The sequence below is a fragment of the Acipenser ruthenus genome, chromosome 24, assembly GCF_902713425.1.
Source record: "Acipenser ruthenus chromosome 24, fAciRut3.2 maternal haplotype, whole genome shotgun sequence".
Lineage (NCBI taxonomy): Eukaryota > Metazoa > Chordata > Actinopteri > Acipenseriformes > Acipenseridae > Acipenser > Acipenser ruthenus.
Window position 1 is genome coordinate 10,027,818 of NC_081212.1, and position 15,776 is coordinate 10,043,593.

The 15,776-nt window shown below is 38.9% G+C and overlaps 1 protein-coding gene across 8 annotated transcripts in view; it reads left to right on the plus strand.

The window, feature by feature from the left end:
- Nucleotides 1-15,776, plus strand: part of LOC117429603 (protein mono-ADP-ribosyltransferase PARP4-like) — a 64,349-nt gene that overhangs the window by 23,731 nt on the left and 24,842 nt on the right. For all 8 annotated transcript variants that reach the window (XM_058998361.1, XM_034049314.3, XM_034049311.3 and 5 more), the window contains 10 exons: nucleotides 269-406; nucleotides 6,657-6,840; nucleotides 7,280-7,344; nucleotides 7,446-7,633; nucleotides 7,788-7,887; nucleotides 8,512-8,682; nucleotides 10,432-10,512; nucleotides 10,995-11,075; nucleotides 12,243-12,338; nucleotides 14,405-14,530. In XM_058998361.1, coding sequence (XP_058854344.1) covers nucleotides 269-406; nucleotides 6,657-6,840; nucleotides 7,280-7,344; nucleotides 7,446-7,633; nucleotides 7,788-7,887; nucleotides 8,512-8,682; nucleotides 10,432-10,512; nucleotides 10,995-11,075; nucleotides 12,243-12,338; nucleotides 14,405-14,530 — 1,230 coding nt within the window. The remainder of the gene's footprint in view (nucleotides 1-268; nucleotides 407-6,656; nucleotides 6,841-7,279; nucleotides 7,345-7,445; nucleotides 7,634-7,787; nucleotides 7,888-8,511; nucleotides 8,683-10,431; nucleotides 10,513-10,994; nucleotides 11,076-12,242; nucleotides 12,339-14,404; nucleotides 14,531-15,776) is intronic.

Genomic DNA, 15,776 nt, shown 5'->3' on the forward strand with positions numbered 1-15,776 from the left:
TTGCACTTGGAAGACAAACTAATGAAATCAAACAAATACATACTGTATACACATTCCCAGACAGCGAAAACAAGCTGATTTTGGTTCCTCTTGTTTTTTAATAATTAATTAAGTTTCTCCCTAGACTCCCCAGGATGTATTTCTAGCATACCAGTTGTGGCTGATACTCCTAGCAGTTAAGGAGCACACTTTAATTTAATCCTGCAGCCACTCCTGGTTTGTGGCTGTTGGAAAATAGAAAGTGATAATAATCACATTTTTATTTCAGAAAACTCAATGTAAAGCAGTTGTAATCACGGAAGAGAACAGCTCTTTAGGACCGGGTGGATTCAGCCTTACTATTGACTTGTCTGAAGTGTACCTGCCCAGGATGTGGGTTGAGAAGCACCCGGACAAAGACAGCCAGGTGAGCTCTGAGGACAAGGACATGCTGTTGAGATGATTGTCTTATTTTGTAAAGCTTGCCATTTATATTTAGCAGAATATGTACATGTTTTTTCTAACACATTTACTGGGCTGATCTTTACTGTAAATACAGGTAAGTCCTTGTTTTTTGACCACAGTAAAGACTGCTGAAATGTAGCTTGTCATCACCGGTGCCCTAGAGCAGTGGTACTGCACAGTGTGGGGCGCGGAGAGTCAGTAAGGATTGACTATGACAAAAGAGGCAGCTCTGTGAAAATCTGTATTGTGTATATTGTAATAAAGTGATTTCAAGGGCACTATATAATCTTGAGGATGGAAAGAGCTTTATTCTCTGTGATTTCACTGTACAACCACTAGAGGTCTTGGCCTGACTACAAGGGAGTCAGGAAGAGACTACATTGCCCAGAAGGCCACAGGGTTTGGCTTGTTGGCCCAGTTAATTGATTTATTGTTGGCAGGTGGACTTAAATCAAGTAATTACAAGCCCTTTAAAAAGGGACGGGTTCAACCCGTCTAAGGGAGGTATATGGAAGGGGGTGTGTGTGTGTGTGTGTGTGTGTGTGTGTGTGTGTGTGTGTGTGTGTGTGTGTGTGTGTGTGTGTGTGTGTGTGTGTGTGTGTGTGTGTGTGTGTGTGTGTGTGTGTGGAGCTGGAGAGAAAAACTAAGGAGAAAAAACGTGTTATTGAAGAAATTAAGTTTAATATTTGTTTTGTTACGGGTAAACGGCTTGTCGTCCCGTGGTTAGATCGAGCTTCCTTAAAGTTAAGTTAGTGCTCCTTGCCAGAGTTAGGCTTTTGTTTTGTTATAGCGAATGAAAAATAAATAAACAAAGAACACCTCGGGGTGACATCATCACAATATATACTACCAGTCAAAAGTTTTAGAACACCCCCATTTTCCCAGTTTTTATTGAAATTTAAGCAGTTCAAGTCCAGTGAATAACCTGAAATGGTACAAAGGTAAGCGGTAAACTGCCAGAGGTTAAAAAAAAAAAAAAGTTTAGGTTACCAAAAACTGAAAAATAATGTACATTTCAGAGTTATACAAAAAGGCCTTTTTCAGGGAACAAGTACTGGGATAACAACTTACAGCTGTTCTGCAACAATGGAAGTAAATTAAGCCTTGAAAGTTGATGCTAACAATTCCTACAGGTGTCCCAACTTTTGTTGATTACTTACAAACCCTCTGTCTGTATAAAAGCAGTGTTGGAACAGACTGTGTTACTACACCCTCTTAAGCATTATTTGGACAGTATTGTACTGCAGGAAGTAATATATTGCTCTCATAATGGCGAGAAAAAGGCAATTAACAAAGGAAGACAGACAGACCATTATAACCCTTAAAAGTGTAGGTCTTTCCTTTAGAGAAATTGCAAAGAAAGCCAAGGTGTCAGTGAGTACAGTTTCCTACACCATCAAAAGGCACTTGGAAACTGGAGGAAACTCTGACAGGAAGAGGTCTGGCAGACCCAAAGCCACAACAGAATCAGAAGACAAGTTTCTGAGAGTCAACAGCTTGCGTGATAGGCGGCTCACCAGACAACAGCTTCAAGCACAGCTTAACACTGGTCGAAGTAAGCAAGTCTCAGTTTCAACTGTGAAGAGAAGACTTCGAGCTGCAGGTTTGACAGGTCAAGTGGCAGTAAGAAAGCCATTGCTAAGATGGCAAAATAAGAAAAAGAGGCTTGCCTGGGCCATGAAGCACCGCCAGTGGACTACTGAAGACTGGAAGAAGGTCTTATGGACCAATGAATCAAAATTTGAAATCTTCGGTTCATCACGCAGGGTTTTTGTACGCCATCGAGTAGGCGAAAGGATGGTTCCTCGGTGTGTGACACCAACTGTCAAACATGGAGGAGGAAGCGTGATGGTCTGGGGCTCTTTTGCTGGATCCAGAGTCGGCGACTTGCACAGAGTGAGTGGCACCCTGAACCAAAACTGCTACCACAGCATTTTGCAGCGCCATGCAATACCCTCTGGTATACGCCTAGTTGGTCAGGGGTTCATCCTACAGCAAGATAATGACCCAAAACATACCTCCAGGCTATGTCAGAACTACCTTAGAAGAAAAGAACAAGACGGTAGGCTTCAAATCATGGAATGGCCAGCACAGTCTCCAGACTTAAACTCCATCGAGCTGGTTTGGGATGAACTGGACAGAAGGGTGAAAGCAAAGCAACCTACAAGTGCAACACATTTGTGGGAACTTCTGCAACAGTGTTGGGAAGAACTTTCTGAACAATATTTGATTTCATGCCACGAGTGTGAAGAATGCCACGAGTGTGTTCGGCTGTTATATCTGCAAAAGGTGGCTACTTTGATGAGTCAAAAATTTAGATTAAATTTTGTTAAACAAAACGATTCCACGAGTTCTTTTTTTTATCTCCAATTGTTTATTTGTTCTATGCTTTAATTTCAGAGTACATTGAGACATTAAACTGCGTTAATTTCAATAAAAACTAGAAAAATGGAGGTGTTCTAAAACTTTTGACCGGTAGTGTATATATTGTGACTTTGGAAATAACAGAACAGAAGTAGGTCAGTTTAGGGGATGTTGATCCCAACACAGTATAGAGATGGTTACGTAGAGCAGCGTGGTTCTGGAGCAGGACGTTCCTGTTAGTGGGACTAGCGCTCCCCATTTTGTGTGGCAAACATTTATTTTTAGCTTTGTTTTTGTTTAGTTTCTTTATTAAATCTGCGCGCCTGCGTGGTTTGTCAACACCAGTGCTCTGTGTCTGTCTCAGGGTTTTCCAGTGACTACCCATACATGTAACACACTCCCTGTTACAAGCTCTCATTATGGTTTATTTTATATGTGTTTAATTTGATTGAACTACTTTAATTTTACCTGACTGTTTCTAAACAATCAAAACAGTGTTTTAAAATGACTCAGTAGCCCAGTGGAGCTCTCAGTATGGTTTATTTTGAATGTTGTCATCATCTCAGATAAAAACCTTTAAGAAGGGTTTCTTGGGGCTCCTGAGTGGCGAATCCGGTAAAGGCGCTCCGCGTGGTGCAGGATGCGCTCTATAGCCTCGACGTCGCTGGTTGAAGTCCAGGCTATTCCATAGCCGACCGTGGATGGGAGCTCCCAGGGGGCGGCGCACAATTGGCCGAGCGCCGCCCGGGGGGAGGGAGGGTTAGGTCGGCCAGGGTGTCCTCGGCTCACCGCGCACCAGCGACCCCTGTAGTCTGGCCGGGCGCCTGCTGGCTTGCCTGTAAGCTGCCCGAGAGCTGCGTTGTCCTCCTATGCTGTAGCTCTTGGGTGGCTGCACGGTGAGTCCGCAGTGTGAAAAAAAGCAGTTGGCTGACGGCACACGCTTCGGAGGACTGTGTGTGTTCGTCTTCACCCTCCCGAGTCAGCGCAGGGGTGGTAGCGGTGAGCTGAGCTTAAAAAATAATTGGCCATTCTAAATTGGGAGAAAATAATAAAAATAATTGGCAACGACTAAATTAAAAAAAAAAAAAAAGGGCGTTTCTTGCTGTCACAAAGCAGTCAGTCTTTATTCTGCAGTCTGGTGCTGATCGGGTCTGCAAAACCTGTTTTCTAAAAAATGTTAGTTCACCTCTTCCTATGATTTATGAGAATATTAAATGTCTAGAAGCAGACTTTCTTACACTTAAAAAAAAAAAAAAAAAAAAAAAAAACAGTGATTAGACAAACGTGGTTGCAGCATAAAACATATTACAATACAAACATACAAAAATAAAATACTTTTAAAACACAGACAAGTCAATACAATAAACAATCAGTTAGTGACAATCAATTAGTGACAGGTGTAATCAACTACTTAAAACAAGCACAACTCTCAATTAGATAATCATGCAGCTTACTCTTAAATTGTACTAAAGTTATTTGGGACTGCAAGTTAAGTTTAGACTGTAAGTCATTCCAGGACCATGGAGCAAAATAAGCAAATGATCTTTTAGCAGCCTCAGTACGCACTTTAGGAACCGTACAATACAAAAATGAGTGCGATCTAAGACTGTAGTTACTAGAAGCGACTGTAAAGTAAGTCGCCCTGGATGAGGGTGTCTGCTAAGAAATAAATAATAATAATAAAGTATTAGTAGTAGTGTTATTTTTATATATATATATATATATATATATAATATATATATATATATATATATATATATATATATATATATATATATATATATATATATATATATATATATGGAGGTAGCTTACATAGAATAGCCTAGTATGAAAAAATTAACCAGTGCTTCAACCTTCGCAATGCCAAAGAGGTCCAGCCAACCAAACCATATAACACACAATGACTTGTAACTTGAATTTGTATTTCAAGGCTGCATGATATATGGGATCCAATTTGCTTAATGTTAGCAAACTTATAGATTGTCACCATAATCAATTTGTGGTAGAAATATACAAGCAATTAGCCTTTTTTTGTAACTACAGAAAACCTATCATAAATTTCAATTTATTTGCTAGATGGTCAATATGGGCCTTGAAATAAAGATTACTGTCCAGCCAAATACCCAGGTACTTATACTTGTCAGCTAACTCAATGGCTTTGCAATCTAAAGTAACTAGTTGAATTAACAGTAGTAGTTTAACCTTTATCCAAGGCGACTTACAGAGACTAGGTTGTGTGAACTATGCATCAGCTGCAGAGTCACTTACAATTACGTCTCACCCGAAAGACGGAGCACAAGGAGGTTCAGTGACTTGCTCAGGGTCACACAATGAGTCAGTGACTGAGGTGGGATTTGAACCGGGGACCTCCTGGTTACAAGCCCTTTTCTTTAACCACTGGACTACACAGCCTCCTTTTGAATATTTAAAAGAACCAACTATACAGATTTAAATTAACAATGCAGATGCCATTTTAGAAACTATTGACTATCAATTTATAACAAACAGCTTTATAAATCAAATACATTCTCAACTATTATTGTTAAATAAGAGAAAAACAGAGATCCAATACACATGACTGAAAGTGGAACAACTGCTTAATGGCAAATATGAAACAGGAAAATGTATCAAACTCAAAAGATTTATTTACACAACATTTGTAAATGCTCAGAATGAAAAGAACGAGAAATTTAACAAAAACATGTATATGCTTTGAAACACAAAACCAGTAAAACGGTAATAACAAATTACTAGCAGATGAGTCATGGGGGGGGGGGGGGGTTAGGGGATAAAAAAAAATCGAAATGCTGTATATATCAGTCTTTGTTTAAACATCCCAAAATATCCAGTCCCCCAAAAATATATTTTTTATCCAAAAAAGTAACTGGGGGAAAAAAAACCAAACAATTCAAAACAAATAAGCTCGGTCTCCCTGGTAATCCAAATGGAGAAGCCTGATTCTTCAGAGATAATATTTTTGCTGATCATGGCTTAGGAATGAAGATCTGCAGCAGGGCATGGCGTACACAGTAATAACGCAGCCGCATTGGAGTTTTGTGGTTGTTATTTATAACATTTTTTGTATCTTTCCATAAACTATACTGACTGAACTACAATGGATTACAAACTTTACAAGCAACTCCATTTCAAAAAGTCTGCGCACTACCCAGGGCGTCTTTTTTAAAGGGATACACTCCAAATAGAAAAACCAAACAATGAGCTCATTTTTTTTCTTTCTGCGTACCTTTTTATTAAAAAAATATCATTGCCAGGCCAGGCTTACCGCTGCTAAAAATAAGAGACAGCAGGTGGAACGCTTATATCCCACGTTGTAAGGTATTTGCTGCAGATTGGCATAGTTACATACATTGCCTGAGACTCACTGGGAATTGTTGACAATGGCCGGTTAATGTCCAAAGTACTCTACATTTCCATTAAGAAAATAACATCGGCCAAAGTGACCGGCACTGCCGTCAGAGCCCAAGAGCAACGGTCATTGACAGCATTGGCCGATTTTCAGTCTTTGGCCGTAACATAGACATTTCTGTTTCGGTCATCACATCCTGTGGAGTTTTTGTTTTAAAGGGTCTTGAACATGTCCTCTGTCTACAGTAGGTAGTCCAGCTAACACAACAGAGTGTAAGCATTAACCTGCTCCCTTCCACCCTAGTGGATGCAAGAAATGCAACAGTAACATTCCAGTATGTTTTTGTGGTCCATACAGGTCTTAATTCCACTTCTTTATAAAGCAATGTGCTGGTGAATGTACTGCATCAGTATGTGTTTACTGACAAATAATGCATTTTCAATATGGTCAAGTGTGTTTTCTTTTCTTATGTTTTCAGGCTTGCATGTTGGTGTTTTGCCCAGAGTTTGCTTCTAGTAGTTTTATAGAGGACTGTGAGGTTGTGATTTTCTTGGACAGTTCCAATTCCATGAGGGGGGCAGTGCTGCAGGAAGCCAGAAAGATTGCTCTACGGCTGCTGAATTCACTGCATTGCAAGCTCAATGTTGTCATATTTGGTACAGGTAGGTCATGGTTAAAAAATATGAATCTCTTTTTTCCTGCATAATCATTTTCATTACATTTGGAAGGAAATATTATTACATTTTATTGAGGTTTTGTGTAAATCTCTGAGTAATGTCAATAAAAGTTGGTAGCCATTAGTTTGCAGAACTTAGTTTAAGACACTAATTGCATAGCAGTTGAATCCATTCCAGGTTTTTATGTGAACGTACAGGAGATGAATGGTGTGTCTAGTTAAGCTCAGCTATGCCTAATAACCTGACATGGCTCCATTGCAAAGGGAGTCTTGTATTTGAGGTGAAGTATGTGTCTTTTTCTGCAATTCATTTAACACAAGGCTACCAGAAGTTACATACAAGAGTACAAAGGTATTTTTCAGAATTTCGCTACCTAACTTCTAATACCAAACTATTTATTTTTTCAATGCTGTGTAATGTGCAGATTATAAGGAATTGTTCCCCTGTCCACAAGATGATGTCTTGGAAGCTGCAAAGCAGTTTATAATGGTAAGTGTTTGCTTGTATTGGGTACGATACAAGCATCTCTAAGTGTTGAACCGTTATTAGCTCTGAATTGTTTCTTCTTACTTCTCTATCTTTTTTTAAAGTTTTCACCACCATTAATGGGCAACACTGATCTTTGGAGACCTTTACGCAATTTAAGCTTGCTGGCTCCTTCTAAAGGCGTCCGTAACATCGTCTTAATTTCGGACGGACACATTCAGAGTGAGGGTTTGACCCTGCGGCTAGTGAAAGAGAACGCTCATCATACCAGGATTTTCACTTGTGGAGTTGGGTGAGTTTTTTTTATTTTGTTTGCTTACCATGGAAATGCATCATTGCTTGTTAATATTTTGATCTATTGTTCTACTGTATCTGCTGAAGAATGTCTATAAACTGATGCCTAGGATGATGCTGCTTCTTATAATAATGGGATCTTCCCAATTTAGCCATACAGCAAATCGACACATGTTGAGGTCCTTGGCACAGTCTGGAGGTGGAGCTTATGAGTTTTTTGACATGAAAACAAAACACAACTGGAGAGAAAAGGTAAGGTTATTTGAAGACGGCTCATACAGGTCAATAATAAGCCTTCTGATACTCATTATCATGATAACCCAAAGCGCAGTGAAGCTAAAAGGCAAAAAAATTATATTGTACCATTGCTATTGGACATCTCAATAGTCACCAAGTGTCACTGCTTTTAAAACAAGATTAAAAACACACTTTTATAATGTAGTGTTTGTATGCTAAAATGATGTTCCTTTTATTCTCTGCCCTGTTTTACTGTTCTATGTGTTTCTTTAGTTTTTATTGCTTTTCTTGTATTCTTTTATTAATATTTGTCTTTTATTAATTATTAATGTTTTATTCATGTGAAGCGCTTTGCGGCAATTTTTATTGTGAAAGGCGCTTTATTAAAAATAAAGATTATTATTATTATTATTATTATTATTATACAGCAGATTGGAATGTTTGAACAGTGATTGTTGGGAGTTCTGTGTGACAAAGAAAATTAAAACCTTATCTGATCCACAGTGGCTGGTGAAATGAGTTTCATGCCTATGTGACAAAATGACAGGGACATTGTCCAGTAATATAAAACAGTTGTAATTAGTGCCTGGTATAAACTGCAGTCTGGGTTACGTGCTTCCCTTTGGTTTTCTTTGTCAGATTGCCTTGCAGGTGATACGGATGGTCTCGCCGGGCTGCAGCTCTGTCTCTGTGAAGTGGCAGCAGTTCAACCCCAACGCCTCCCAGCCTGTCCAGGCCCCGGCACAGCTGCACTCTGTGTTTAGTGGCAATCAGCTTCTCGTTTATGGATTTGTGCCTCACTGTACACAGGTAAGCCTCAATTTACTAACCTTTCAACAACACTGCTTCGCTGCTGTGTGTTTGATGCCAGCCATAAATAAGTTATTCCATTACATTCTTCAGTCAGATTTCTGATATGTTAACCAATGCAGCAGGTTGACACTCTGTTGATTTTGCTACGTTTTGACTGGATACATTCAGCCTGATTTTCAGAAGGTGCATTTTTAAAGAGAAAATAGAGGTTGCAATGCATTTTCACCAAGTTTTTTTTTTTGCCACCTAATGGTACGTCTCGATTTTCAACAGGGGCAGGTTCATTTCTTGTACTCGCAAAGCCCTTTGCGACTCCTGCTTATGAGTGAACAACAATTGATTTTCAGGTTCATTAACAAAGCCAACTAGTCACATTTCAATAGTCTGGACTTCCATTTAACTGGAAAACAACGAGGCAGCACACATGTAGTCACAACAATTGGAAAAAAGAAAAGAGAAATTCATTCTTAGCACCCAAGTTGAGCTTTTGCTTGATGATATTTTAGCACATCAAACTATTCTTTTTGGCAAAAGGTCCAGAGCCACTGCTAAATTTAAAATATGGAAGGATGTAACTGAAAAAATAAATGCAACCTGTTCCATAAAAAGGTCAAAAAAAGAAGTCCAAAAAAGATTCTGGGACCTAAAGTTGTGATGCACCCCTTAGTCTCTAAATTGCTTTGGATAAAAGCGTCTGCCAACCTCCACTTATAAGCCTCTGTTCGAGTTTTCTGAACGAAGCACTGTTCTCTCCATGATAAATGAGTTGTGGCATGAGCCAGGGTACTTGGCATCTACATCCATGATAATACATTGAGCATCACATCAAACTTGCACAGGTAAAGAATGATGATGTTTTCATTCCTTGATCTGGGGATATTGTAACATGTGTGCAGTCTATTACACCGAGCACGTTTGGGAAGCCAGACAACTAATAATGTTTGTGTTTGGTTCTATTTTGTTTCACATCCCCAATTGGAAATAATCTATATCCTTGCCCTATGGAAAAGTGCTTCTGTGACATCAGTCAGTATTTTGCCTGATCTGTCCCCAGCTGTTGTCTGGATGGCACCCGTTGCATGAAAATGAAGTAACCTTTACAGGTACAGGTATGGCATGACTGCGGGCTGTTTGTGATTTCTAAATCAAACTTAAGCAGATCACACAACTTTGTTATAGTGCCTATATCCAATCTGTATCTATGCATAACTTGTTTTAGAGTTAGATCTAGAAATGTCTGACAGGGATGAAATATTCTGGGTTCAGTGTAGGGTCGTTTTTTCCTCCTCCCTTCCCTCTCGTACTGCAGTTGAAGAATTGGAAATGCTTCGATATTCTCTGTTGTAGATTACAGCTCAGCAGCCCTGTCAGCGATCACAGTTCAAGACACGAGAGGGGGGCGTGTCTTAATTACAGAGTGTATTTTGGTGTTTTGCACCTTTTAAAAATAAGGCATTATTTGCAAAATAGAACCAATTATGAATTTCAATTGCTTAACAAGCTGTAATGCGAGTGTATCTTCAAAAAAGCGCAAAGCCTAAAATTCCATTGCGCCTCCACTGACTTACACGACTTTTGCAAATACATTTTGCAACTTATCTGGAGTCGCAAAAGTGTTTTGCGATCTGTTTTTCCTCTGCCCCTTTTGAAAATCAGGCTGATTATGTGATTTCTATATAAACCTTAAATGCACTGTTTGAAAGAAGTCCTCCCACTGTTTGTTTGTTTGTTTGTTTTTCCCTCAAGGCCACTCTGTCTGGTGTGGTCAGCAATCAGGAGATTCAAACAATGGTTTCAACCACCGAGCTCCAGAAGACTAAAGGCACAGTAAGGGATTTATCTAGAATCTAATGGCACTTGTTAGAGAGTTCCTTAGAGTAGCACCCTGCAGTAGAAAACATACCTGCGAGTACATATGTCACATACTTACATACTCACATTTTTATATTCAGTTTATATAGTTGATTCCATTATAATGAAATTTGGCAAGGATTTATTTAGCACCAGTAATACAGCGAATCAGGTTGTATCTGTGCCCCTCTGGAAGTATATACATCAGTATGTCTCGCTTCATCTGTACAACTGATACTGAGAACCGATACTTTTGTTCTTGTTGCACCAGAAGAATTGAAGCAAAATTCTTTAGAAAAATCAATTGTACATAGAAATAAGAGTATCCCTAATCCAGTTACCAATTCTTTAAGATTTTCTTCAGGATAAATACTTTTTAAATGAAACATTTCATAGAAGACATCATTACAACTACATTACATTGACTTGCTGTGGCTTTCCTCTTTGTTATTCTGCAGATGCTTCACAAGCTCACGGCGAGAGCCATCATAAGAGATTATGAATACGGAAATCTTCATACAGATGAAACGGAACATGAGGCTAGTCTTGGCAAAATCACCCTCAGAAACACTGTTGATAACTCTTTTATGATAATGTATTTGTTTGTTGATTTTGATTTGCTTTTACCCCATATGTAACAGCTGGGTGAATCTGTACACAGACACACAGGTAAACCACAATCACTGCTGGGATATGAGCCCAGAAGTGTTAGGGCCATATTCATAAAGAGTGTGTTTTGCGCATGGCTAGTTATTTAGCACAAGGTTAATTTAGCGCAGTTGCTTTTCTTACTGATTCGTAAAGGGGTTTATGCATCAGCTATGCGGCTGCTGCTTTTTTAGTATGTTATTTGGCCTCTCCTAAATTAATAACATATCTGAGCCAGTTGACATACGCTAATTTTCAGGTTTGTTTTATAACATCCTTTTTTGTGATGTTATAAAACAAATAGCCATCTCTAAATCAGTCTCTCCAGAGCAGCAGCACAAACCTGCTGTGCAAGAGGCTGCAGAAAACAAGAAATGAACATCAAACTCATGTCAGAAGAAACGGAGAGGCAACGCAAACCAACATTTTCCTTTGATTAGCTTCACATATTATTATTATTATTATTATTATTATTATTATTTATTTTTTAGCCGACGCCCTTATCCAGGGCGACTTACAATTGTTACAAGATATCACATTATTTTTACATACAATTACCCATTTATACAGTTGGGTTTTTACTGGCGCAATCTAGGTAAAGTACCTTTCTCAAGAGTACAACAGCAGTGTCCCCCACTGGGGGATTGAACCCACAACGCTCCGGTCAAGAGTCCAGAGCCCTAACCACTACTCCACACTGCTGCCCATATTAAACAAAGTACAGCAGTCCCTCACTACACCAGACCAATTTATTTTAAATGTACAAGCCATTACATACAATCAACTTTCTTTTTATTTGTAAAAAACAATAGACTTCAAATTCAGAATGTTGCGTTTCAAATCATTGGAGTCCATCAGCATTTCTGAGAGCTTCTCACCATTCCGTTCGACTGCAGCTAGTTTAAACTCTGTAGAGTATGAGTTTATATTCCCTCCGTTAATCATGCACTGTACTTCATTGTAGTGATTTAGTAGCTACTTGTATCTGTTCAGTTTTTGTTTTCATCCTGTTTTGGTGTCAGTATAACAATAGTTTGTTTGCCTTCTGATTTGTATAGGTAAGAAAAGCAGCACTGAAGTCCTTTGTCATTGACCTCAGCAAGGAGTACTCCATCGTGACTCAATACACAAGCTTTGTAGCAATTGAAAAAAGGGTAAGTGTGTAAGGAATAACTTCAGGAGGGAGTTCTCTTCGTGCTAGGTTGCAGAATTTAAAAATATACACTTATATAATTTTTCAAATCCTTTATACTCAATTATGAATGCTATTTTGTGAATCAGTATTTTATCTGAGCTTCATTTTCATTACAAGAGGTCAATAGCCACTAATGTGTACACCCTCACAAAAGTGCAGCAGCCGTGGCAAAACTTACACTGTCAAAACAACAAACAAAAAAAACTGACCTTTCTCTGTACCATCTTCAGACTAAATGAGCTGTAGCGCTTGTGTCTGAGTTGTAACGGGTCACCAAAATTGGGACTTGAGTCGAGTCATTGGGGAGTAAAGACTTGAGTCGATTCCAGTCTTTGACATGTCAAGCTCGAGTCACTTCGAGTCATTCGTTCTGACAGTTCAATATATCTTGATTTAATCAGATTAGCAATCTGTACATAAAAAAAAGAAATGTTAAAAATCCAGAATTAGAATGCACAATAATGTGGTCATACTCATCCCACTTATTTAATTTCATGTTGAGATATTACTTCAATGTTCAACACCATAGGAGACAAATAGAAAACATTTATATAATTCAGTTTTCTATAATTCACAGGTAACATAGAATCATGTTACCTGTGAAACATTTAAGTAACAGATACGGTTTCACAAAAGCACAAAACATAATAAAAAGGTGTGTTATGGATTCCTAACGGCATTATAAAGCATTATACTGTACTGAAAAAAGAACAGAAACAAATTAATCTTTTAAACTTTCTCTCTGGTCACGTCTTTAATATACATATACATCAAACTTTAACTTAAAGTATAAGATGTGACCGGAAAGAAAGAAAAACAAAAGTTTTAAGCCTTAGCTTACTTGAACTAAGACTTTAAACACAAACCTCTAGTTTCACAGACCCTGATTAGCACTGACCTTGGACTACCTAATATTAGTTTAGGTAAACTTCCAAATGTTTGTAGTTTTTATTAGTTTGCTTCAGCTTAATAAATATGTACTGTAAACAATGTTTTCTTCAGAATTGGATTTAAAAGGGAAATTTAAAAATAGCTACAAAGCACCAACTACCTTAAGAGAGATGGTGTCTGTAAATAAATAGATAAAATACATACAACCATACATACATACATAAACTAAAAAGAGAATAGTGAGCACCAAATACTTCCAAATTATTTACTTTTCAAGCTTTCACTAGGCAAAATTTTACTTATTAGAAACATTTTCCATACATTCATTACCTTTATTTGTGTGCTAACAAAACCTGAAAAATAACTCCTGATCAGTGCTTTTTCTGCTGGAATTATTATTATTTTAAAAATATCAAATATCGACCTACCTTATTTTGGAAAAATACAGCTGTTGCATTTTGCTTCATTTTAGCCGTTGAAAAAAAAAATAAAAGCCTACCGGTATAAATTAGTGGCAGTCACCGGTGCTATGTTTTGAATGCAGTTCATTCATATTGTCGCTTTACAGTGTCTTCTATAGCTGCTTGTAGTCACTGACAACATGAATAAATGCTAATGATTTGAATTTGACAATTTATTGAATTTGCTGTTACTGTTACTTTTTTTTTTAATGTATTGAATTGACTTTTATCAACAACAGCAATATAGTAGATGATTTGATACTTTTAATTTATTGAAATTGAGTGTTATTGTCACTGGCAACAGGAATACTTGCTAATGCCTTGGGTTCATATTTTTGCAAGTTATTGACTGAGGGAGTAAATACTAAGAAATGGTATACATTTATTACGTGATTTATTAAGCTGAAATATTGAAGCACAAATAAATGCACTTGAAAATGATACTTGAAATTTGCAATCCATGTAATTTGGTCACATTGTGGCCCACGGTCCCACAGTAGCCTTGCGGTGCGGTCCTCTGCTCTGTAAACTTTGGGCACCCCCTGTTTTAACTAGTCTTTAATTGTTTCTTATTTGCTAATGAAGTTTGAAGTAAATGTGTTGCAGATCACAGCCAGTAGTACGTGATCCTCTTTAACATGGAGTTCTAGAAGTGTTTCTTTTCTCTGTTTAGGGTGAGAATGAAACAACAGAAGGGATTGATGCAGTGACTACAGATGAACGGATTGCAGAGGAGGATGTGGACTTTTTACCTTATTTAACATGGGAAAGAGCAGAGGACGACTTTGGCGAGTCCTTGGTATGTTATTGTTTTAATTGCAGTCCACTGTGTAGTTTATTATTAATGCTAATCTTTGAAGCTAGTTTGAATGTATGCTTGTGAACAGGATGGCTCAGGCCTGGAAACACACAGACAACAGTCTTGGTGAGTGAAAAGCTGCTGCACAGAATTCTTATCAATAAAAAGTTTAAACAGAAAACAAAACACTTGCCCAAAACAAGACGGCACGGCGGCCAAAACAGACAGACACTAAACAAACACGGTGAGACAAACCCAAAACAAGTAACGTGTTGATTTAAAATTATTGTCATTCTTTTTAGTTCTCTTTACCTCCCGATTCCCATTCTTTCCTCCCCGTACACCCAACCCAGAGTAAGTGATTCGTGCCTATACATACATACATACATACATACATACATACATACATACATCTGTGCCGGGACTCAATTACTAATTAATCATTCACTTGAATCCCGGGATGTGAACTATTTTGTGCAATCTCCGTGCCCACATACTAATAGACACTTTATCTGCACATGAAGTGATTGTGCAATCCCTGTGCCTAAATACAAATATACATTCTAAATAACTTGTGCTACATAGCCCAATTTATACCCCGTGCACCAATATACATAAACCAACAATAACATACCGCAAACATAAAACACAAAATATGCATAGAGACGGGGCACCTTGCCACATATCTTCCCCCCATAAAAACCCAACTGTCCCGGTCATTGTCCTGGGCCTGGAACAGAGGCATCACTGGGCCCATGGGCAGCAATGCTGTCAGCGGAAATGCTGACTGAGGCAAGGCTGGCTCCTTCAGCCAGGGCAATCCTGGCAGCGGAAATGCTATGCTCTTGACAACACTGGCAGCAGAAATGCTGACAGTGGAGCGAGGTCCACCTCCCGTGGCACCACTGGCAGTGGAAAGGCTGCCAGTGGCAATGCTGGTAGCTGCAAGGCTGGCTCCTCCAGCCCAAGTGTTTCTGGCAGCAGACATGCTGGCGGTGTAGGCTCGGCAGCCCCAAGCGATGCAGGCTTTGCAGGCTCGGGCAGGAGTTGATCCTTGGGAGGCAACGCAGTAGCTGATCCTTGAGAGGTAGCTTTAGCTCCTCTTGTGGTTGTGAGGGGAGCAACAGGTAGTCTCGCTCTGGTGCTGGAGGTGGGAGCAGCTCTTCTTCCTCTGGCGGCGAAGGCGGGAGCAGCGGGTAGTCTTCCTCTGGCAGTGGAGGTGAGAACAGCAGGTAGTTTCCCTGTA